At 32.4% G+C, this 25,610-nt stretch overlaps 1 protein-coding gene across 2 annotated transcripts in view; it reads right to left on the bottom strand.

Annotated features, from left to right (window-relative positions):
• Positions 1 to 1,426: 1,426 nt before the first annotated feature.
• Positions 1,427 to 25,610, bottom strand: part of toe1 (target of EGR1, exonuclease) — a 26,422-nt gene continuing 2,238 nt past the window's right edge. Inside the window, exons 2-9 of one of the 2 annotated variants that reach the window (XM_062070410.1) lie at positions 23,632 to 23,672; positions 23,407 to 23,503; positions 23,176 to 23,334; positions 17,604 to 17,717; positions 13,834 to 13,982; positions 13,099 to 13,261; positions 10,105 to 10,937; positions 1,427 to 1,667 (exon numbers count right to left, since the gene is read on the bottom strand). In XM_062070410.1, the coding sequence (XP_061926394.1) occupies positions 1,574 to 1,667; positions 10,105 to 10,937; positions 13,099 to 13,261; positions 13,834 to 13,982; positions 17,604 to 17,717; positions 23,176 to 23,334; positions 23,407 to 23,503; positions 23,632 to 23,672 (1,650 nt within the window). In that variant the 3' untranslated portion in view covers positions 1,427 to 1,573. Of the gene's footprint in view, positions 1,668 to 1,927; positions 2,156 to 10,104; positions 10,938 to 13,098; positions 13,262 to 13,833; positions 13,983 to 17,603; positions 17,718 to 23,175; positions 23,335 to 23,406; positions 23,504 to 23,631; positions 23,673 to 25,610 lie in introns of those variants that run through there. The other variant, XM_062070411.1, reaches the window with a different exon arrangement.

Genomic DNA, 25,610 nt, shown 5'->3' with positions numbered 1-25,610 from the left:
AGAGAGAGAGAGAGAGAGAGAGAGAGAGAGAGAGAGAGAGAGAGAGAGAGAGAGAGAGAGAGAGAGAGATCAGAAGGCATAAGAAAAAGTATCTGCATTTGATTTGTTTACATTTGATTATTAGCAATCCGGGGAGGGTGTTAGTTTAGGGTTGTAGCTGCCTGGAGGTGAACTTTTATTGCGGTTTTGAAGGAGGATAGAGATGCCCTTTCTTTTATACCTGTTGGGAGTGCATTCCACATTGATGTGGCATAGAAAGAGAATGAGTTAAGACCTTTGTTAGTTCGGAATCTGGGTTTAACGTGGTTAGTGGAGCGCCCCCTGGTGTTGTGGTTATGGCGGTCATTTACGTTAAGGAAGTAGTTTGACATGTACTTCGGTATCAGGGAGGTGTAGCGGATTTTATAGACTAGGCTCAGTGCAAGTTGTTTAACTCTGTCCTCCACCTTGAGCCAGCCCACTTTGGAGAAGTGGGTAGGAGTGAGGTGGGATCTGGGGTGGAGGTCTAGAAGTAACCTGACTAGCTTGTTCTGAGATGTTTGGAGTTTAGATTTGAGGGTTTTGGAGGTGCTAGGGTACCAGGAGGTGCATGCGTAATGGAAAAAGGGTTGAACGAGAGTTCCCGCCAGAATCCTCATGGTGCTTTTGTGGACCAGAGAGGAGATTCTGTAGAGAAATCTCATTCGTTGGTTAACCTTTCTGATTACCTTGGTTGCCATTTTATCACAGGAAAGGTTAGCCTCCAACCCTTGATGCTGAGTGCCAAGCAGGGAGGTAATGGCTCCCATTTTTATAGTCTTTGGTATGACTCGGCCGGGGTTTGAACTCACAACCTACCCATCTCAGGGCGGACACTCTAACCACTAGGCCACTGAGTAGCCTAATAGCTAGAACTAGCACACATATATCTAAAAAAAAAAAGGCTTTTTTGAAAAGAAGGGTTTTTAAGCCTTTTTTAAAAAAGCATCCACAGTCTGTGGTACCCTCATGTGGTCAGGGAGAGCGTTCCACAGACTGGGAGCGGCGGAGCAGAAAGCCTGGTCTCCCATAGTTCGGAGCTTTGTCCTCGGAGGTTAGTCTGTCTGGAGTCGTGTGGAGGATTTGGGGGTGAGCAGTTCTTTGTAGTGTTGTAGAGTCATTGTAGTGTTACACTACAATGCTGCCCTCTAGAGGATAGGGGGAAGTCAATAATAATAATAATAATAATAGATTTTATTTGTAAAAGCGCTTTACATTGAGCAAACAACCTCAAAGTGCTAGAGTGTATTAAAAAACAAAAAACAAAAAAAAAACAACAACAACGCTAAAACCACAAATAGCTGCCCCCAACAAGTAAAATAAAAAGTTAAAAAAATATAAAAACTAGAACAGCCTAATAGCTAGAACTAGCACACATTAATCTAGAAAAAAAGGCTTTTTTTTTTTTTTTTTTAAAAAGAAGAGTTTTTAAGCCTTTTTTAAAAGCATCCACAGTCTGTGGTGCCCTCAGGTGGTCAGGGAGAGCGTTCCACAGACTGGGAGCGGCGGAGCAGAAAGCCTGGTCTCCCATAGTTCGGAGCTTTGTCCTCGGAGGTTAGTCTGTCTGGAGTCGTGTGGAGGATTTGGGGGTGAGCAGTTCTTTGTAGTGTTGTAGAGTCATTGTAGTGTCAACACTACAATGCTGCCCCCTAGAGGATAGGGGGAAGTCAATAATAATAATAATAATAATAGATTTTATTTGTAAAAGCACTTTACATTGAGCAAACAACCTCAAAGTGCTACAGTGTATTAAAAAAGAACTACAAAAATAAAAAATAAAAACAACAACAACGCTAAAACCACAAATAGCTGCCCCCAACAAGTAAAATAAAAAGTTAAAAAAATATAAAAACTAGAACAGCCTAATAGCTAGAACTAGCACATATTAATCTAAAAAAAAGGCTTTTTTTTTTTTTTAAAAAGAAGAGTTTTTAAGCCTTTTTTAAAAGCATCCACAGTCTGTGGTGCCCTCATGTGGTCAGGGAGAGCGTTCCACAGACTGGGAGCGGCGGAGCAGAAAGCCTGGTCTCCCATAGTTCGGAGCTTTGTCTGTCTGGAGTCGTGTGGAGTTTTTGGGGGTGAGCAGTTCTTTGTAGTGTTGTAGAGTCATTGTAGTGTTACACTACAATGGTGCCCCCTAGAGGATAGGGGGAGTCAATAATAATAATAATGGATTTTATTTGTAAAAGCGCTTTAAATTGAGCAAACAACCTCAAAGTGCTACAGTGTATTTAAAAAAACAAACAAAAGCAAAACAGCAATGCTAAAACCACAAATAGCTGCCCCCAACAAGTAAAATAAATAGTAAAAAAAATATAAAAACTAGAACAGCCTAATAGCTAGAACCATAGACATGGTCTAAGGGTATGCAGCCTGGGAGCGGCGGATCCTCAAAATTGTTTTTTTCTCAAAAACATTTTTTAAAATTAATTATTGACCTATTTAAGGCTCCAATTACTTCACATTAAATACTACACTCTGAACATTTTTTGGGGGGGGGAAATATTTTATATTTTTTGTTTTTCCTATTAAAAAAATGATTTTCTTCATGGAAAAACGGGCATAAAACTACAAAAATAAAACTTATGGCATTGGATGGATTTGAAGTTGATCTATAGCTATTAAAGCCTTGAAAGTAAAAAAAAATACAAAATAAAATAGGACTCTTTTTAACACTTTTATGAGTTTGGATCCTCAAAAAAATTTTTTTGCTCAAAAAATAATTAATGAAACATTTTTTTAAATTAATTATTGACCTATTTAAGGCTCCAATTACTTCACATTAAATACTACACTCTGAACATTTTTGGGGGGGGGAACATATTTTATATTTTTTGTTTTTCCTATTTAAAAAAGGATTTTCTTCACAGAAAAAAAGGGTACAAAATATGTCATTGAATGGATTTGAAGTTGATCTATAACTATACAAGCATTGAAAGTTAAAAAAAAAAAAAAATATGACTCTTTTTAACACTTTGAGTTTGGATCCTCAAAAAAAATTGTTTTAACAAAAAATAATTAATGAAAAACATTTTTTAAAATTAATTATTGACCTATTTAAGGCTCCAATTACTTCACATTAAATACTACACTCTGAACATTTTTGGGGGGGGGGAAATATTTTATATTTTTTGTTTTTCCTATTAAAAAAAGGATTTTCTTCATGGAAAAAAATGGTATAAAATATGGCATTGAATGGATTTGAAGTTGATCTATAACTATTTAAGCGTTGAAAGTAAAAAATAAAAAATAAATATGACTCTTTTTAACACTTTTATGAGTTTGGATCCTCCAAAAAAATGTTTTTATCAAAGTATAATTAATGAAAAAAATGTTTTTAAAATTAATTATTGACCTATTTAAGGCTCCAATTACTTCACATTAAATACTACACTCCGAACATTTTTGGGGGGTGGGAAATATTTTATATTTTTGGTTTTTCCTATTAAAAAAATGATTTTCTTCATGGAAAAAAGGGCATAAAACATAAACAAATAAAACGTATGGCATTGGATGGATTTGAAGTTGATCTATAGCTATTAAAGCCTTGAAAGTAAAAAAAAAAAAAAAAAAAAAAAAATATGACTCTTTTTAACACTTTTATGAGTTTGGATACTCAACTTTTTTTTTTTGCTCAAAAAATAATTAATGAAAAACATTTTTTAAAATTAATTATTGACCTATTTAAGGCTCCAATTACTTCACATTAAATACTACACTCTGAACATTTTTTTGGGTGGAAAATATTTTATATTTTTTGTTTTTCCTATTAAAAAAATTATTTTCTTCACGGAAAAAAGGGCATAAAACATACAAAAATAAAACGTATGGCATTGGATGGATTTGAAGTTGATATATAGCTATTTAAAGCCTTGAAAGTAAAAAAAATTAAAAACAAAAAGACTCTTTTTAACACTTTTATGAGTTTGGATCCTTGGGGAAAAAAATTTGCTCAAAAAATAATTAATGAAAAACATTTTTTAAATTAATTATTGACCTATTTAAGGCTCCAATTACTTCACATTAAATACTACACACTGAACATTTTTGGGGGGGGAATTATTTTATTTTTTGTTTTTCCTATTAAAAAAATGATTTTCTTCGTGGAAAAAAAGGGCATAAAACAAACAAATAAAACTACAAAAATAAAACTTATGGCATTGGATGGATTTGAAGTTGATCTATAGCTATTAAAGTGTTGAAAGTAAACAAAAATAAAAATAATGACTTTTTTAAACACTTTTATGAGTTTGGATCCTCGAGATTTATTTTTTGCTCAAAAAAGAATTAATGAAAAACATTTTTTTAATTAATTATTGACCTATTTAAGGCTCCAATTACTTCACATTAAATACTACACACTGAACATTTTTGGGGGGGGAATTATTTAATTTTTTGTTTTTCCTATTAAAAAAATTATTTTCTTTGCGGAAAAAAGGACATAAAACAAACAAATAAAACTACAAAAATAAAACTTATGGCATTGGATGGATTTGAAGTTGATCTAGTAAACAAAAATAAAAATAATGCCTTTTTTAAACACTTTTATGAGTTTGGATCCTCGAGATTTTTTTTTTGCTCAAAAAATAAATAATGAAAAACTTTTTTTTTAAATTAATTATTGACCTATTTAAGGCTCCAATTACTTCACATTAAATACTACACACTGAACATTTTTTGGGGGGGAATTATTTTATTTTTTGTTTTTCCTATTAAAAAAATGATTTTCTTCACAGAAAAAAAGGGCATAAAACAAACAAATAAAACTACAAAAATAAAACTTATGGCATTGGATGGATTTGAAGTTGATCTAGTAAACAAAAATAAAAATAATGACTTTTTTAAACACTTTTATGAGTTTGGATCCTCGAGATTTATTTTTTGCTCCAAAAATAATTAATGAAAAACATTTTTTAAATTAATTATTGACCTACTTGAGGCTCCAATTACTTCACATTAAATACTACACACTGAACATTTTTTGGGGGGGGAAATATTTTATTTTTTGTTTTTCCTATTAAAAAAATGATTTTCTTTGCGGAAAAAAGGGCATAAAACAAACAAAGAAAACTACAAAAATAAAACTTATGGCATTGGATGGATTTGAAGTTGATCTATAGCTATTAAAGCCTTGAAAGATAAAAAACAATTTAAAAAATAAATATGGCTTTTTTGAACACTTTTATGAGTTTGGATCCTCGAGATTTTTTTTTTGCTCAAAAAATAAATAATGAAAAACTTTTTTAAAAAATTAATTATTGACCTATTTAAGGCTCCAATTACTTCACAATAAATACTACACACTGAACATTTTTTTTTGGGGGGGGGGGGTTATTTTATTTTTTGTTTTTCCTATTAAAAAAATAATTTTCTTCACGGAAAAAAGGGCATAAAACAAACAAATAAAACTACAAAAATAAAACTTAGGGCATTGGATGGATTTGAAGTTGATCTAGTAAACAAAAATAAAAATAATGACTTTTTTAAACACTTTTATGAGTTTGGATCCTCGAGATTTATTTTTTGCTCCAAAAATAATTCATAAAAACATTTTTTAAATTAATTATTGACCTACTTGAGGCTCCAATTACTTCACATTAAATACTACACACTGAACATTTTTTGGGGGGAAATATTTTATTTTTTGTTTTACCTATTAAAAAAATGATTTTCTTCACGGAAAAAAGGGCATAAAACAAACAAATACAACTACAAAAATAAAACTTATGGCATTGGATGGATTAGAAGTTGATCTATAGCTATTAAAGCCTTGAAAGTTAAAAAAAAATTTAAAAAAATAAATATGGCTTTTTTTAACACGTTTATGAGTTTGGATCCTCGAGATTTTTTTTTTGCTCAAAAAATAAATAATGAAAAACTTTTCTTTAAAATTAATTATTGACCTATTTAAGGCTCCAATTACTTCACAATAAATACTACACACTGAACATTTTTTGGGGGGGAATTATTTTTATTTTTTGTTTTTCTTATTAAAAAAATGATTTTCTTCACGGAAAAAAGGGCATAAAACAAACAAATAAAACTACAAAAATAAAACTTATGGCATTGGATGGATTTGAAGTTGATCTATAGCTATTAAAGTGTTGAAAGTAAACAAAAATAAAAATAATGACTTTTTTAAACACTTTTATGAGTTTGGATCCTCGAGATTTATTTTTTGCTCAAAAAATAATTAATGAAAAACATTTTTTAAATTAATTATTGACCTATTTAAGGCTCCAATTACTTCACATCAAATACTACACACTGAACATTTTTTGGGGGGGGAATTATTTTATTTTTTGTTTTTCCTATTAAAAAAATTATTTTCTTCGCGGAAAAAAAGGGCATAAAACAAACAAATAAAACTACAAAAATAAAACTTATGGCATTGGATGGATTTGAAGTTGATTTAGTAAACAAAAATAAAAATAATGACTTTTTTAAACACTTTTATGAGTTTGGATCCTCGAGATTTATTTTTTACTCAAAAAATAATTAATGAAAAACATTTTTTAAATTAATTATTGACCTACTTGAGGCTCCAATTACTCCACATTAAATACTACACACTGAACATTTTTTGGGGGAAATATTTTATGTTTTGTTTTTCCTATTAAAAAAATGATTTTCTTTGCGGAAAAAAGGGCATAAAACAAACAAATAAAACTACAAAAATAAAACTTATGGCATTGGATGGATTTGAAGTTGATCTATAGCTATTAAAGCCTTGAAAGTTAAAAAAAATTTTTTAAAAATAAATATGGCTTTTTTTAACACTTTTATGAGTTTGGATCCCCGAGATTTTTTTTTTGCTCAAAAAATAAATAATGAAAAACTTTTTTTAAAAATTAATTATTGACCTATTTAAGGCTCCAATTACTTCACATTAAATACTACACACTGAACATTTTTTGGGGGGGAATTATTTTATTTTTTGTTTTTCCTATTAAAAAAATGATTTTCTTCACGGAAAAAAGGGAATAAAACAAACAAATAAAACTACAAAAATAAAACTTATGGCATTGGATGGATTTGAAGTTGATCTAGTAAACAAAAATAAAAATAATGACTTTTTTAAACACTTTTATGAGTTTGGATCCTCGAGATTTATTTTTTGCTCCAAAAATAATTAATGAAAAACATTTTTTAAATTAATTATTGACCTACTTGAGGCTCCAATTACTTCACATTAAATACTACACACTGAACATTTTTGGGGGGGGAAATATTTTATTTTTTGTTTTTCCTATTAAAAAAAATATTTTCTTTGCGGAAAAAAGGGCATAAAACAAACAAATAAAACTACAAAAATAAAACTTATGGCATTGGATGGATTTGAAGTTGATCTATAGCTATTAAAGCCTTGAAAGTTAAAAAAATTAAAAACAAAATGACTCTTTTTAACACTTTTATGAGTTTGGATCCTCGGGGAAAAAAATTTGCTCAAAAAATAATTAATGAAAAACATTTTTTTAATTAATTATTGACCTATTTAAGGCTCCAATTACTTCACATTAAATACTACACTCTGAACATTTTTTGGGGGGAAAATATATTATATTTTTTGTTTTTCCTATTAAAAAAATTATTTTTCTTTGCGGAAAAAAGGGCATAAAACAAACAATAAAACTACAAAAATAAAACTTATGGCATTGGATGAATTTGAAGTTGAACTATAGCTATTAAAGCCTTGAAAGTAAAAAAAAATAAAAACAAAAAGACTCTTTTTAACACTTTTATGAGTTTGGATCCTTGGGAAAAAAAATTTGCTCAAAAAATAATTAATGAAAAACATTTTTTTAATTAATTATTGACCTATTTAAGGCTCCAATTACTTCACATTAAATACTACACTCTGAACATTTTTGGGGGGGGAATATTTTATTTTTTGTTTTTCCTATTAAAAAAATGATTTTCTTCGCGGAAAAAAGGGCATAAAACAAACAAATAAAACTACAACAATAAAACTTATGGCATTGAATGGATTTGAAGTTGATCTAGTAAACAAAAATAAAAATAATGACTTTTTTAAAACACTTTTATGAGTTTGGATCCTCGAGATTTATTTTTTGCTCAAAAAATAATTAATGAAAAACATTTTTTAAATTAATTATTGACCTACTTGAGGCTCCAATTACTTCACATTAAATACTACACACTGAACATTTTTTTGGGGGAAATATTTTATTTTTTGTTTTTCCTATTAAAAAAATGATTTTCTTCGCGGAAAAAAAGGGCATAAAACAAACAAATAAAACTACAAAAATAAAACTTATGGCATTGGATGGATTTGAAGTTGATCTATAGCTATTAAAGCCTTGAAAGTTAAAAAAAAATGTAAAAAAATAAATATGGCTTTTTTTTTAACACTTTTATGAGTTTGGATCCTCGAGATTTTTTTTTTGCTCAAAAAATAATTAATGAAACATTTTTTTAAATTAATTATTGACCTATTTAAGGCTCCAATTACTTCACATTAAATACTACACACTGAACATTTTTGGGGGGGGGAATTATTTAATTTTTTGTTTTTCCTATTAAAAAAAGTATTTTCTTTGCGGAAAAAAGGGCATAAAACAAACAAATAAAACTACAAAAATAAAACTTATGGCATTGGATGGATTTGAAGTTGATTTAGTAAAAGTTTGGATCCTCGAGATTTATTTTTTGCTCAAAAAATAATTAATGAAAAACATTTTTTAAATTAATTATTGACCTACTTGAGGCTCCAATTACTTCACAATAAATACTACACACTGAACATTTTTGGGGGGGAAATATTTTATTTTTTGTTTTTCCTATTAAAAAAATGATTTTCTTTGCGGAAAAAAGGGAATAAAACAAACAAATAAAACTACAAAAATAAAACTTATGGCATTGGATGGATTTGAAGTTGATCTATAGCTATTAAAGCCTTGAAAGTTAAAAAAAAAATTAAAAAAAATGGCTTTTTTAAACACTTTTATGAGTTTGGATCCTCGAGATTTATTTTTTGCTCCAAAAATAATTAATGAAAAACATTTTTTAAATTAATTAATGACCTACTTGAGGCTCCAATTACTTCACATTAAATACTACACACTGAACATTTTTGGGGGGGAAATATTTTATTTTTTTTTTTTCCTATTAAAAATTTTTTTTTCTTCATGGAAAAAAGGGCATAAAACATAAACAAATAAAACTTATGGCATTGGATGGATTTGAAGTTGATCTATAGCTATTTAAAGCCTTGAAAGTAAAAAAAAACAAAAACAAAAAGACTCTTTTTAACACTTTGATGAGTGTGGATCCTTGGGAAAAAAAATTTGCTCAAAAAATAATTAATGAAAAACATTTTTTTAATTAATTATTGAACTATTTAAGGCTCCAATTACTTCACATTAAATACTACACTCTGAACATTTTTTTGGGTGGAAAATATTTTATATTTTTTGTTTTTCCTTTTAAAAAAATGATTTTCTTTGCGGAAAAAAGGGCATAAAACAAACAAATAAAACTACAAAAATAAAACTTATGGCATTGGATGGATTTGAAGTTGATCTATAGCTATTAAAGCCTTGAAAGTAAAAAAAATAAATAAATAAAATAAATATGGCTTTTTTTTTAACACTTATGAGTTTGGATCCTCGAGATTTTTTTTTTGCTCAAAAAATAAATAATGAAAAACATTTTTTTTAAAATTAATTATTGACCTATTTAAGGTTCCAATTACTTCACATTAAATACTACACACTGAACATTTTTTGGGGGGGAAATATTTTATTTTTTGTTTTTCCTATTAAAAAAATGATTTTTTTCACGGAAAAAAGGGTATAAAATATGGCATTTGATGGCTTTGAAGTTGATCTATAACTATTTAAGCGTTGAAAGTAAAAATACAAATAAAAAAAAACATTTTTTTAACACTTTAATGACAGAGACCCTTTTGGGTCCCCAGGACCTTTAAGATTCACCCAAACTGAGGGAAGCCCTAAGGTTTTCATTTGTGTGCGGCCTTGGGGGGGGGGGGGGGGGGGGGGGGAGTGTGGACACCCCCGGGGGGGGGGGGGGGGGGGGGGGGAGTGTGGACACCCCCGCTCTTACCGCTTGTCGGCCCACACCAGCGCCATCTTCTGCACATGGGCCTTGGAGGACTTGGAGAAGGTGCTCTTGACTATGTTCAGAGGGGCCGCCTTGCCGCTGAGGTAGATCTTGTTGAGGGAGTCGGGGAGCCACGCCCGCTCCTCGTCGCTGGCGTCGGCGTCCGCCTGCTGCACGGTGACGCAGGAGTAGGCGAAGATGTACCCCGTCATGAAGGCATCGAACCCTGCTCGGTGGGAACCTGACTCCACCTTCTTGTCGCATCTTGTGGTCTTTTTTGCCGATTCCGTGGTGTCCTCGCACACTTTGAGGTCTGCTTTCATGGCGTCTCCATTCATGTCTTCTTCTCCATCGTGCAGAGTTTTCATGTCTTCTTCTCCATCATGCAGAGTTTTCATGTCTTCTCCATCATGCAGAGTTTTCATGTCTTCTTCTCCATCATGCAGAGTTTTCATGTCTTCTCCATCGTGCAGAGTTTTCATGTCTTCTTCTCCATCATGCAGAGTTTTCACGTCTTCTCCATCATGCAGAGTTTTCATGGCGTCTCCATCATGCAGAGTTTTCATGGCGTCTCCATCATGCAGTGGTGTGTTTGGGTCTGGGGTCTCCTCCTTATGGTTGTCAATCATCTTCCCAGGGTCCAAGTGAGGCTTTTTGTCTCGAGGAGCACCTTCCAGCGCCGCAGGGTCTTCTTCTTCTTCTCCTCCTTTCTTCTTCTTCCGAAGACGCTTCCTCTTTTTCCTCTTCTCCGTCCTGGAATTATCGTCTTGGAGAATGATGAGGTCTGTGTCGTGGGACAAGGGACACTTGGTGCCTTTTGAACACCAACCGAACGCCTGCCGGACAAACCAAAACATGGGATAAAGACTATTGCTCCAATTAAATTGACCAGGTTTAACTTATTATTATTATTTTATCTTTTGTTTTGATCATGTTGTATTTTTCATAATTGTTTAAATTTTTATTATTTTTTATCATTATTGTTTTATTGTCATTATTGTTATTTTAATTGTATTTTTATTTATTTATAATATAATATGTATTTTATTTTTATCATGTTACATTTTTCATTATTTTTTAAATTTGTATTATTTTTAAATTATTATTGTCTGTCTATCTGTGTTGGCCCTGTGATGAGGTGGCGACTTGTCCGCCCGAATGCAGCTGAGATAGGCTCCAGCACCCCCCGCGACCCCGAAGGGAATAAGCGGTTGAAATGGATGGATGGATGAATGGATTGTTATTATTATTATTTTAATTGTTTAATAAAACAAATAAAATATTTTTTGAAATTTATAATATGGATTTTATTTTATTATAATATATTTTTCATTATTTTTAAAATGTTTATTATGTTTAATTATTATTGTTTTATTGTCATTATTATTATTTTAATTGTTTGATTAAAAAATTCAAAGTATTTATAATATAATATGTATTTTATTTTTATCATGTTATATTTTTCATTATTTTTTTATATTTATTATTTTTCATTATTGTTTTATTGTCATTATTATTTTGTTTAATAAAATAAAATAAATTAAAAAATATATTTATAATATAATATATAGTTTATTTTTTATCATGTTTTAGTTTTCATTATTTTTCATTATTATTGTTTTATTGTCATTATTATTTTAATTGTTTAATAAATAAATAAAAATAAAAAAATGTATTTATAATATATGTATTTTATTTTGATCATGTTTTTCATTATTAATGTTTTATTGTCATTATTATTATTTTAATTGTTTAATTTAAAAATAAAGTATTAATAATATAATATGTATTTTATTTGTATAATGTTATATTTTTAATTATTTTATTTTTTTAAAAATATTTTCATTATTATTGTTTTGTCATTATTATTATTTTAATTATTTAATAAAATAAAAAAAATAAAAAAATGTATTTATAATATAATATGTATTTCATTTTTATCATGTTTATCATGTTATATTTTTCATTGATATTTTTAATTATTATTGTTTTATTGTCATTATTTTAATTGTTTAATAAAAAAGTATTTATAATAAAATATGTATTCTATTTTTATCATGTTATATATTTCATAATTTTTAAAACAATTAGTTTTCATTATTATTGTTTTATTATCATTATTATCATTTTAATTTTTTAATAAAATAAAAATGTGTATTTATAATATAATATGCATTTTATTTGTATCATGTTTTTCATGTTATATTTTTCATTTTTATTGTTTTATTGTCATTATTGTTATTTTAATTGTTTAATTTAAAAAATAAGTATTTTATTTTTATCAAATTATATATTTTATTTTATTTTATAATTTGTCATTATTATTGTTGTATTGTCATTATTATTATTTTAATTGTTTAATAAAATAAAATGTAAATTTTCATTTATTTATAATATAATATGTATTTTATAATGGGTTTCTGCAGGTATCAACAAATCTAATTTAATGCCTTTTTTAATGCAACTTAGAATATAAATGTACTGCCCATGTCCTACTGCAGATATTTATTAGATATAGTCAAAAGCATACATAGACAAAAAAATGGACAAAAATAATGTTGAATAGTTGAAAGGATTACATTAAATGTGGCCTAATTAAGCACTAAAATAATCATACCAGCTGTTTGGCCACAATACCGAGCAATATGTTTGGAGGAGAAAAGGTGAGGCCTTTAACACCATGCCTACCGTCAAGCATGGTGGTGGTAGTATTATGCTCTGGGGCTGTTTCGCAGAGAGTAAATGGGACAATTAAAATACTGTATATAAAATGAGCAAAGTAAAAATAAAATGGTTAATATTTGTTATAGCATTGTTTTGGAAGGCCATCCAACCAGGTGGTCCAAGTTTTTCCTACTGTCATATTTTACTATTGAGCTGATCAACAACTATGGCACACGTCATGAAGTGGAGTAGGTAGGACTGCCAAAGCCTGAGTCCCAAACTATTTTTGGTAATTGTTCCATTTGGGCTGAGATAACAAGTGTGTAAACTCACAGAGAAGTTGTGGCAGATGTCAGCCTGCACCTGATGAGGAGCGACAGCCGGGCAGGCCCTATGGTCCACATAGCGGGACATGGCACCGGCATACTGACAGAACTGGAGGTGGACGTGACGGCCGGTCCCGCCGGAGGACTCCTTGCGGCTGTTGTCCAGCTTACTGGAAGGACACGGGGGGGATTTGAATGAGCACTTTCTATGTGGCTCATTAAAATGTAAACATACTGTCAGGTTCAAACACTGATGACATCTATTAAACAAGACAAGAAGCAAGGAATTAAACAGAGACAGGATTCGGTTTAGCTCAATTGAGGAGTAACGTCTGGGCTGTACTCTTTGCACAGTGTCCCACCACGCTCTGACGAAAGATTGTACGCCTCCTCTTTTTTTTGGACTTTCCCTGATTACATGGCAACAGCTGTTTCTAAAGGGACGGGGGTCGTAAACCGCCGTTGCCCTCGGTCACAAAACAGTTCAAAGAAAAGGTGCCTGGAGGGGGTGTCGGGCCCTGCCTCCTCTCCGCTTTGTAGATCTCGGGTCAAGACAAAATCTTCCTGTGGATTACAATACATCAAAGAAACCAACACCCTCATGTTGCTCCCCATCCTACACAGTGGAGTTGTACAAAGCCTTTTGCTTGGTAAGCTCAAAGACAGCTTTTGTCCTCTCGCCGGGAACTCATTGAAACACAAGGTTTTGTGATAGCTTAGATACAATTATTCTGACACATACCATTTCTTGTAGGCATACTCCAGGTAGGAGGCGCTGAGGCGGAGGTCAAACTCTGTCACGTATTTAGTGTCGAAGACGCCTGCCGGGAACATCTCGGACAGGTCGGCCGTGAAGGTGGCTAATCGGTCTGGAAGATGTGCATAAAAGTTCTAGAAAGACATAAATAATGGTTAGGCTTGGAACCTATACCTCTCCTTCAAAGTTTTGTATACAAGTATATATATAATATAGTAACAGACACCTTCATAACAATATGTAATATGTACAATATACACACTGCAAGTATATATATAATGTAGTAACAGACACCTTCATAACAATATGTAATATGTACAATATACACACTGCAAGTATATATATAATGTAGTAACAGACACCTTCATAACAATATGTAATATGTACAATATACACACTGCAAGTATATATATAATGTAGTAACAGACACCTTCATAACAATATGTAATATGTACAATATACACACTGCAAGTATATATATAATGTAGTAACAGACACCTTCATAACAATATGTAATATGTACAATATACACACTGCAAGTATATATCTAATGTAGTTATAGACACCTTCATAACAATATGTAATATGTACAATATACACACTGCAAGTATATATATAATGTAGTTATAGACACCTTCATAACAATATGTAATATGTACAATATACACACTGCAAGTATATATATAATGTAGTAACAGACACCTTCATAACAATATGTAATATGTACAATATACACACTGCAAGTATATATATAATGTAGTAACAGACACCTTCATAACAATATGTAATATGTACAATATACACACTGCAAGTATATATATAATGTAGTAACAGACACCTTCATAACAATATGTAATATGTACAATATATACACTGCAAGTATATATATAATGTAGTAATAGACACCTTCATAACAATATGTAATATGTACAATATACACACTGCAAGTATATATATAATGTAGTTATAGACACCTTCATAACAATATGTAATATATACAATATACACACTGCAAGTATATATATAATGTAGTAACAGACACCTTCATAACAATATGTAATATGTACAATATACACACTGCAAGTATATATATAATGTAGTAACAGACACCTTCATAACAATATGTAATATGTACAATATACACACTGCAAGTATATATATAATGTAGTTATAGACACCTTCATAACAATATGTAATATGTACAATATACACACTGCAAGTATATATATAATGTAGTAATAGACACCTTCATAACAATATGTAATATGTACAATATACACACTGCAAGTATATATATAATGTAGTAACAGACACCTTCATATTAATATGTAATATGTACAATATACACACTGCAAGTATATATATAATGTAGTAACAGACACCTTCATAACAATATGTAATATGTACAATATACACACTGCAAGTATATATATAATGTAGTAACAGACACCTTCATAACAATATGTAATATGTACAATATATACACTGCAAGTATATATATATTGTAGTAATAGACACCTTCATAACAATATGTAATATGTACAATATACACACTGCAAGTATATATATAATGTAGTAATAGACACCTTCATAACAATATGTAATATGTACAATATACACACTGCAAGTATATATATAATGTAGTAACAGACACCTTCATAACAATATGTAATATGTACAATATACACACTGCAAGTATATATATAATGTAGTAACAGACACCTTCATAACAATATGTAATATGTACAATATACACACTGCAAGTATATATATAATGTAGTTATAGACACCTTCATAACAATATTTAATATGTACAATATACACACTGCAAGTATATATATAATGTAGTAATAGACACCTTCATAACAATATGTAATATGTACAATATACACACTGCAAGTATATATATAATGTAGTAACAGACACCTTCATATTAATATGTAATATGTACAATATACACACTGCAAGTATATATATAATGTAGTAACAGACACCTTCATAACAATATGTAATATGTACAATATACACACTGCAAGTATATATATAATGTAGTAACAGACACCTTCATAACAATATGTAATATGTACAATATATACACTGCAAGTATATATATAATGTAGTAATAGACACCTTCATAACAATATGTAATATGTACAGTATACACACTGCAAGTATATATATAATGTAGTAATAGACACCTTCATAACAATATGTAATATGTACAATATACACACTGCAAGTATATATATAATGTAGTAACAGACACCTTCATAACAATATGTAATATGTACAATATACACACTGCAAGTATATATATATATATAATGTAGTAATAGACACCTTCATAACAATATGTAATATGTACAAAAAACTATTATTTATTTACACACACAAAAGTAACGAAAGTTGGTACCGTTGAGTACCGGTACCGATTCCCAGGTACCGGGAATTGGTACCGTCTCAGTTCAGACGGGACCCATTCCCTAATGACACACTTGTGTATTGATTATAACGTGCATCTTAAATGTAGCTTTCATGACCAAATATGAAGGTATTGAAATCACCATGTAAAATCGCTAATGCAAATCACTTGCACGTCAATAGCAAATCCAATGTAAATTAGCATCGAGCTAGCACATTTTGAAAACTGGAGCCTGGCTGCGCATTTGAGTTTTTTCCGGAACTGTAAACGTGTAATTTTAACTGTATTTATAATATAATATGTGTTTTATTTTTATCATGTTATATTTTTCAATTTTTTTTTATTTTTAATTATTATTGTTTTATTGTCATTATTATTATTATTTTAATTGTTTAGTTAAATTTTTTTAATTTATAATATAATATGTATTTTATTTTTATAATGTTATATTGTATTATTTTTAATTATTGTTTTATTGTCATTATTATTTTAATTGTTTAATAAAAAACAATTATTTATAATATATGTATTTTATTTTTTATCATGTTATATTTTTCATTATTTTTTTAATTTGAATTATTTTTAATTATTGTTTTATTGTCATTATTTTTGTTTTATTGTCATTATTATTGTTTTATTGTCATTATTATTATTTTAATTGTTTGATTAAAAAAATAATAAAAATACGTATTTATAATATAATATGTATTTTATTTTTATCATGTTATATTTTTAATTATTTTTAATTATTATTGTTTTATTGTCATTATTATTATTTTAATTGTTTGATTAAAAAAATAATAAAAATATATATTTATACTATAATACATATTTTATTTTTATCATGTAAACATGTCATTTTAACTGTATACATGTTCAAAACAGATCACCATATTGTTATTATTTACATTTTCATGACTCTTTTTGTTGTTTGTCTTTTTCCCTTCTTTTTTGTTTTCAAACATGTCCAAAATAAAATTGTGGAGGGAGGCGTGGCCAGCGTGCCTGCAGGAGCGCTGGCCACACCTCCCTCCACATATATATTTACAATACTAGGGCATTTTGACAATCATTTTTAAATGCTTGTTTGCCCGCCAAGTGTTTGAGCCTGCCAAGACATTACATGCAACAAATGTAACAAAATATGGCATTGTTTGGTTTTATGTGAATCGAAAATTGGTACTACCGACGGAATTTGGTCGGAGCCTTTAAAAGTACCAAATTCGGTCCCCATCCCTGGTGATTACATGAAAATAAATGCTTCCCTTCAAAAAGAAGGTGGCATCAAAATACGGGTACAAATGAAACCAAAGGATGAGAATGGATGCCATACCTGGTACAGGAAAGCGATGTCAATCAGGCCGTTGTGGAGCACCAAGGGCTTCCTTGCACGCAATAGCTCCGTAAATAAAGCCCGGATATGAACACCCTGGTTGTCTGAGCCTCCCTTTCAACGTCAAAATATGCACAATTTAGGAATATAAATCAGTAAATACACTATATTGCCAAAAGTATTTGGCCACCTGCCTTGACTCACTTGAAGTGCCATCCCATTCCTAACCCATAGGGTTCAATATTTGCAGCTATTACAGCTTCAACTCTTCTAGGAAGGCTGTCCACAAGGTTGCAGAGTGTCTTTATAGCAATTGTCCACCATTCTTCCAAAGGGCGCATTGGTGATGTCACACACGAGAAGGCCTGGCTCTCAGTCTCCGCTCTAATTCATCCCAAAGGTGTTCTATCGGATTCAGGTCAGGACTCTGTGCAGGCCAGTCAAGTTCATCCACACCCAGACTCTGTCATCCATGTTTTAATGGACCTTGCTTTGTGCACTGGTGCACAGTCATGTTGGAAGAGGAAGGGGGCCCCGCTCCAAACTGTTCCCACCAGGTTGGGAGCATGGAATTGTCCAAAAATGTTTTGGTATCCTGGAGCATTCAAAGTTCCTTTCTCCTGAGAAACAACCCCCGCACCATAATTCCTCCTCCAACAAATTCCACACTCGGCACAACGCAGTCCGAAATGTATCGTTCTCCTGGCTCTCAGTCTCCGTTCTAATTCATCCCAAAGGTGTTCTATCGGATTCAGGTCAGGACTCTGTGCAGGCCAGTCAAGTTCATCCACACCCAGACTCTGTCATCCATGTTTTTATGGACCTTGCTTTGTGCACTGGTGCACAGTCATGTTGGAATTCCATGTTCCCACCAGGTTGGGAGCATGGAATTGTCCTAAAAATGTTTTGGTATCCTGGAGCATTCAAAGTTCCTTTCTCCTGAGAAACAACCCCCGCACCATAATTCCTCCTCCACCAAATTCCACACTCGGCACAATGCAGTCCGAAATGTGGCGTTCTCCTGGCGACCTCCAAACCCGGACTGGTGCATCAGGTTGCCAGATGGAAAAGTGTGATTCATCAGTCCAGAGAAGGCGTCTCCACTGCTCTAGAGTCCAGTGGTGATGTCCTTTACACCACTGCATCCCACGCTTTGCATTGGACTTGGTGATGTATGGCTTAGATGCAGCTGCCCGGCCATGGAAACCCATTCCGTGAAGCTCTCTGCGTACTGTACGTGGGCTAATTGGAAGGTGACATGAAGTTTGGAGCTGTGTAGCAACTGCAGAAAGTCTTTGCACTATGCTGACCTCTATGTCAGTTTACCTGGCCTACCACTTGGTTGCTGTTGTTCCCCAAACTCTTCACTTTTCTTAGAATAAAGTCGACTTGGGAATATTTAGGAGCGAGGAAATTTCACGACCGGATTTGTCGCACAGGTGGCATCCCATGACAGTTCCACGCTGGAAATCACTGAAAGCGGCCCGTTCTTTCACAAATGTTTGTAGAAACAGTCTCCATGCCTAAGTGCTTGATTTGATACACCCCCAAATCCTCCACACGACACCTCCTAACCTCCTCCAACCTCCGAGGACAAAGCTACGAACAATGGGAGACCAGGCTTTCTGCTCCGCCGCTCCAAGTCTGTGGAACGCTCTCCCTGACCACCTGAGGGCGCCACAGACTGTGGATGCTTTTTAAAAAATGCTTAAAAACCCTTTTTTTTTTTAAAAAAGCCTTTTTTTGGGGGGATATATGCATACTAGTTCTAGCTATTAGGCTGTTCTAGTTTTTATTTGTATTTATTTGTATTTTTTTTAATACACTACGAACAATGGGAGACGGGGCTTTCTGCTCCGCCGCTCCAAGTCTGTGGAACGCTCTCCCTGACCACCTGAGGGCAGCACAGACTGTGGATGCTTTTAAAAAAAAGGCTTAAAAACCCTTCTTTTTAAAAAAGCCTTTTTTTAGATGCATGCATACTAGTTCTGGCTATTAGGCTGTTCTAGTTTTTATTTGTATTTTTTTTAATACACTACGAACAATGGGAGACCGGGGCTTTCTGCTCCGCCGCTCCAAGTCTGTGGAACGCTCTCCCTGACCACCTGAGGGCAGCACAGACTGTGGATGCTTTTAAAAAAAAGGCTTAAAAACCCTTCTTTTTAAAAAAGCCTTTTTTTAGATGCATGCATACTAGTTCTGGCTATTAGGCTGCTCTAGTTTTTATTTGTATTTATTTTTATTACTATTTTTTTTTTTTAAATACACTACGAACAATGGGAGACGGGGCTTTCTGCTCCGCCGCTCCAAGTCTGTGGAACGCTCTCCCTGACCACCTGAGGGCAGCACAGACTGTGGATGCTTTTAAAAAAAAGGCTTAAAAACCCTTCTTTTTAAAAAAAGCCTTTTTTTTAGATGTATGCATACTAGTTCTGGCTATTAGGCTGCTCTAGTTTTTATTTGTATTTATTTTTATTACTATTTTTTTTTTTTAATACACTACGAACAATGGGAGACCGGGGCTTTCTGCTCCGCCGCTCCAAGTCTGTGGAACGCTCTCCCTGACCACCTGAGGGCGCCACAGACTGTGGATGCTTTTAAAAAAAGGCATAAAAACCCTTTTTTTTTAAAAAAGACTTTTTTTTTTGGATATATGCATACTGGTTCTAGCTATTAGGCTGTTGTAGTTTTTATTTGTATTTTTTTATTTTTTTTAATACACTACGAACAATGGGAGACGGGGCTTTCTGCTCCGCTGCTCCCAGTCTGTGGAACGCTCTCCCCGACCACCTGAGGGCAGCCCAGACTGTGGATGCTTTTAAAAAAAGGGCTTAAAAACCCTTCTTTTTAAAAAAGCCTTTTTTTAGATGTATGCATACTAGTTCTGGCTATTAGGCTGCTCTAGTTTTTATTTGTATTTATTTTTATTACTATTTTTTTTTTTTAATACACTACGAACAATGGGAGACCGGGCTTTCTGCTCCGCCGCTCCAAGTCTGTGGAACGATCTCCCTGACCACCTGAGGGCGCCACAGACTGTGGATGCTTTTAAAAAAAGGCATAAAAACCCTTTTTTTTAAAAAAAGACTTTTTTTTTTGATATATGCATACTGGTTCCAGCTATTAGGCTGTTCTAGTTTTTATTTGTATTTTTTTATTTTTTTTAATACACTACGAACAATGGGAGACCGGGCTTTCTGCTCCGCCGCTCCCAGTCTGTGGAACGCTCTCCCCGACCACCTGAGGGCACCACAGACTGTGGATGCTTTTTAAAAAAGGCTTAAAAACCCTTCTTTTTAAAAAAGCCTTTTTTTTTTTAGATATATGCATACTAGTTCTAGCTATTAGGCTGTTCTAGTTTTTATTTGTATTTTTTTTAATACACTACGAACAATGGGAGACCGGGGCTTTCTGCTCCGCCGCTCCCAGTCTGTGGAACGCTCTCCCTGACCACCTGAGGGCAGCACAGACTGTGGATGCTTTTAAAAAAAAGGCTTAAAAACCCTTCTTTTTAAAAAAGCCTTTTTTTAGATGTATGCATACTAGTTCTGGCTATTAGGCTGCTCTAGTTTTTATTTGTATTTATTTTTATTACTATTTTTTTTTTTTATACACTACGAACAATGGGAGACCAGGCTTTCTGCTCCGCCGCTCCCAGTCTGTGGAACGCTCTCCCTGACCACCTGAGGGCGCCACAGACTGTGGATGCTTTTTAAAAAAGGCTTAAAAACCCTTCTTTTTAAAAAAGCCTTTTTTGGGGGGGATATATGCATACTAGTTCTAGCTATTAGGCTGTTCTAGTTTTTATTTGTATTTATATGTATTTTTTTTAATACACTACGAACAATGGGAGACGGGGCTTTCTGCTCCGCTGCTCCCAGTCTGTGGAACGCTCTCCCTGACCACCTGAGGGCAGCACAGACTGTGGATGCTTTTAAAAAAAAGGCTTAAAAACCCTTCTTTTTAAAAAAGCCTTTTTTTTTTAGATGTATGCATACTAGTTCTGGCTATTAGGCTGTTCTAGTTTTTATTTGTATTTATTTTTATTACTTTTTTTTTTTTAATACACTACGAACAACGGGAGACCGGGGCTTTCTGCTCCGCCGCTCCCAGTCTGTGGAACGCTCTCCCTGACCACCTGAGGGCACCACAGACTGTAAATGCTTTTTAAAAAAGGCTTAAAAACCCTTCTTTTTAAAAAAGCCTTTTTTTTAGATGTATGCATACTAGTTCTGGCTATTAGGCTGTTCTAGTTTTTATTTGTATTTATTTTTATTATCTTTTTATTTTCTTAATACACTACGAACAATGGGAGACCGGGGCTTTCTGCTTCGCCGCTCCAAGTCTGTGGAACGCTCTCCCTGACCACCTGAGGGCGCCACAGACTGTGGATGCTTTTAAAAAAAGGCTTAAAAACCCTTCTTTTTAAAAAAGCCTTTTTTTTTTTTTTGATATATGCATACTAGTTCTGGCTATTAGGCTGTTCTAGTTTTTATTTGTATTTATCTTTATTATCTTTTTATTTTCTTAATACAATTTGAACAATGGGAGACCGGGGCTTTCTGCTTCGCCGCTTCAAGTCTGTGGAACGCTCTCCCTGACCACCTGAGGGCGCCACAGACTGTGGATGCTTTTAAAAAAAGGCTTAAAACCCTTCTTTTTAAAAAAGCCTTTTTTTTTTGGATATATGCATACTGGTTCTAGCTATTAGGCTGTTCTAGTTTTTATTTGTATTTTTTAATTTTTTTTAATACACTACGAACAACGGGAGACCGGGCTTTCTGCTCCGCCGCTCCCAGTCTGTGGAACGCTCTCCCTGACCACCTGAGGGCAGCACAGACTGTGGATGCTTTTAAAAAAGGGCTTAAAAACCCTTCTTTTTAAAAAAGCCTTTTTTTTTTTAGATGTATGCATACTAGTTCTGGCTATTAGGCTGTTCTAGTTTTTATTTGTATTTATTTTTATTATCTTTTTATTTTTTTAATACACTACGAACAATGGGAGACCGGGGCTTTTTGCTCCGCCGCTCCCAGTCTGTGGAACGCTCTCCCTGACCACCTGAGGGCACCACAGACTGTAAATGCTTTTTAAAAAAGGCTTAAAAACCCTTCTTTTTAAAAAAGCCTTTTTTTTTTTTTTTTAGATATATGCATACTAGTTCTAGCTATTAGGCTGTTCTAGTTTTTATTTTTATTATTATTATTTTTTAATACACTACGAACAACGGGAGACCGGGCTTTCTGCTCCGCCGCTCCCAGTCTGTGGAACGCTCTCCCTGACCACCTGAGGGTACCACAGACTGTGGATGCTTTTAAAAAAGCCTTTTTTTAAAAGATATATGCACACTAGTTCTAGCTATTAGGCTGTTCTAGTTCTCATTTTTATTATCTTTTTATTTATTTATTTTTTTAATACACATTGTAGAACTTTGAGGTTTCCTTTTCAAGTGATTAGGACACCTGATTGTCATCATTTGGATGGGTGGCCAAATACTTTTGTCAATACAGTGTATGTTATAAATACTAAACAATTGATGTTTATAAAAGTCTTTACAGATGATGAATATGCTGACCTTGTCGTTCCCCTTGTGATAGGGTATGCCCTGAGCGTACTGTTTGTTGAAGTCAAAGCCGTGCTGCACCAGGAACTGCACTGACTGGGGCTCTATGATGTACTCCTCTGAACAAAGCAGGGTGAGGTTGTACACCTGGACCAGGTACGTGTCTGCAGACTGGACAACAAGATGTGTAAATAGCATGGTCGCGTGTTAAGAAACCGGAAAAAAAAGCATCTTCAGTCCTGCCTGGTCGCCGAGTTTCTTGTAGCAGGCGAGTCCCAGGGAGAGGATGGAGCGAGAGCGTGCTGCATGGCATATGGCTTTGTACCTGTCTTCTATACACCTGCAGCACACAGTTCAACACCCTGAGCAACACACACTTTATACCTGTCTTCTATACACCTGCAGCACACAGTTCAACACCCTGAGCAACACACACGTCTTATGCATTTCTCTTGCAGGTATACTCACGCAGCAAGCAATGACGTCCTGTTCCCAAGACCACTCAGCTCCTGTTATTTGCAACAATCATGTATTAATGCTTGTTGACATGTAAATAAACATATTTACACAGCATATTACTCCTATTATTTGCAACAATCATGTATTAGTGTTGTTGACATGTAAATAAACATATTTACACAGCATATTACTCCTGTTATTTGCAACAATCATGTATTAGTGCTTGTTGACATGCAAATAAACACATTTACACAGCATATTACTCCTGTTATTTGCAACAATCATGTATTAGTGCTTGTTGACATGTAAATAAACATATTTACACAGCATATTACTCCTGTTATTTGCAACAATCATGTATTAGTGCTTGTTGACATGTAAATAAACATATTTACACAGCATATTACTCCTGTTATTTGCAACAATCATGTATTAGTGCTTGTTAACATGTAAATAAACATATTTACACAGCATATTACTCCTGTTATTTGCAACAATCATGTATTAGTGCTTGTTGACATGTAAATAAACATATTTACACAGCATATTACTCCTGTTATTTGCAACAATCATGTATTAGTGATTGTTGACATGTAAATAAACATATTTACACAGCATATTACTCCTATTATTTGCAACAATTATGCATTAGTGACTTTTGCATGCAAATAAACGTGTTTAGACATCATATTACTCCTATTATTTGCAACAATTATGTATTAGTGACTTTTAACATGCAAATAAACACATTTACACAGCATATTACTTCTATTATTTGCAACAATTACATATTAAGTGACTTTAGACGTGTAAATAAACATGTTTACACAGCATATTACACCTACTATTTGCAACAATTATGTCTTAGTGACTTTTGACATGTAAATAAACATGTTTACACAGCATATTACTCCTATTATTTGCAACAATTATGCATTACTGACTTTTGCATGCAAATAAACACATTTACACAGCATATTACTCCTATTATTTGCAACAATTACGCATAAGTGACTTTTATATGCAAATAAACATGTTTACACAGCATATTACTTCTATTATTTGCAACAATTATGCATTAGTGACTTTTCACATGCAAATAAACACATTTAAACATCATATTACTCCTATTATTTGCAACAATGATGTATTAGTGACTTTTGACATGTGAATAAACATGTTTACACAGCATATTACTCCTATTATTTGCAACAATTATGTATTAGTGACTTTTAACATGCAAATAAACATGTTTACACAGCATATTACTTCTATTATTTGCAACAATTACATATTAAGTGACTTTAGACGTGTAAATAAACATGTTTACACAGCATATTACACCTACTATTTGCAACAATTATGTCTTAGTGACTTTTGACATGTAAATAAACATGTTTACACAGCATATTACTCCTATTATTTGCAACAATTATGCATTACTGACTTTTGCATGCAAATAAACACATTTACACAGCATATTACTCCTATTATTTGCAACAATTACGCATAAGTGACTTTTATATGCAAATAAACATGTTTACACAGCATATTACTTCTATTATTTGCAACAATTATGCATTAGTGACTTTTCACATGCAAATAAACACATTTAAACATCATATTACTCCTATTATTTGCAACAATGATGTATTAGTGACTTTTGACATGTGAATAAACATGTTTACACAGCATATTACTCCTATTATTTGCAACAATTATGTATTAGTGACTTTTAACATGCAAATAAACATGTTTACACAGCATATTACTTCTATTATTTGCAACAATTACATATTAAGTGACTTTAGACGTGTAAATAAACATATTTACACAGCATATTACACCTACTATTTGCAACAATTATGTCTTAGTGACTTTTGACATGTAAATAAACATGTTTACACAGCATATTACTCCTATTATTTGCAACAATTATGTATTAGTGACTTTTAACATGCAAATAAACATATTTACACAGCATATTA

The sequence above is a fragment of the Entelurus aequoreus genome, linkage group LG14 (assembly GCF_033978785.1).
Source record: "Entelurus aequoreus isolate RoL-2023_Sb linkage group LG14, RoL_Eaeq_v1.1, whole genome shotgun sequence".
In the NCBI taxonomy this organism is placed as follows: Eukaryota; Metazoa; Chordata; class Actinopteri; order Syngnathiformes; family Syngnathidae; genus Entelurus; species Entelurus aequoreus.
The sequence above is the reverse complement of the archived record's forward strand: the minus strand, read 5'-3'. Positions and strand labels throughout refer to the sequence as shown.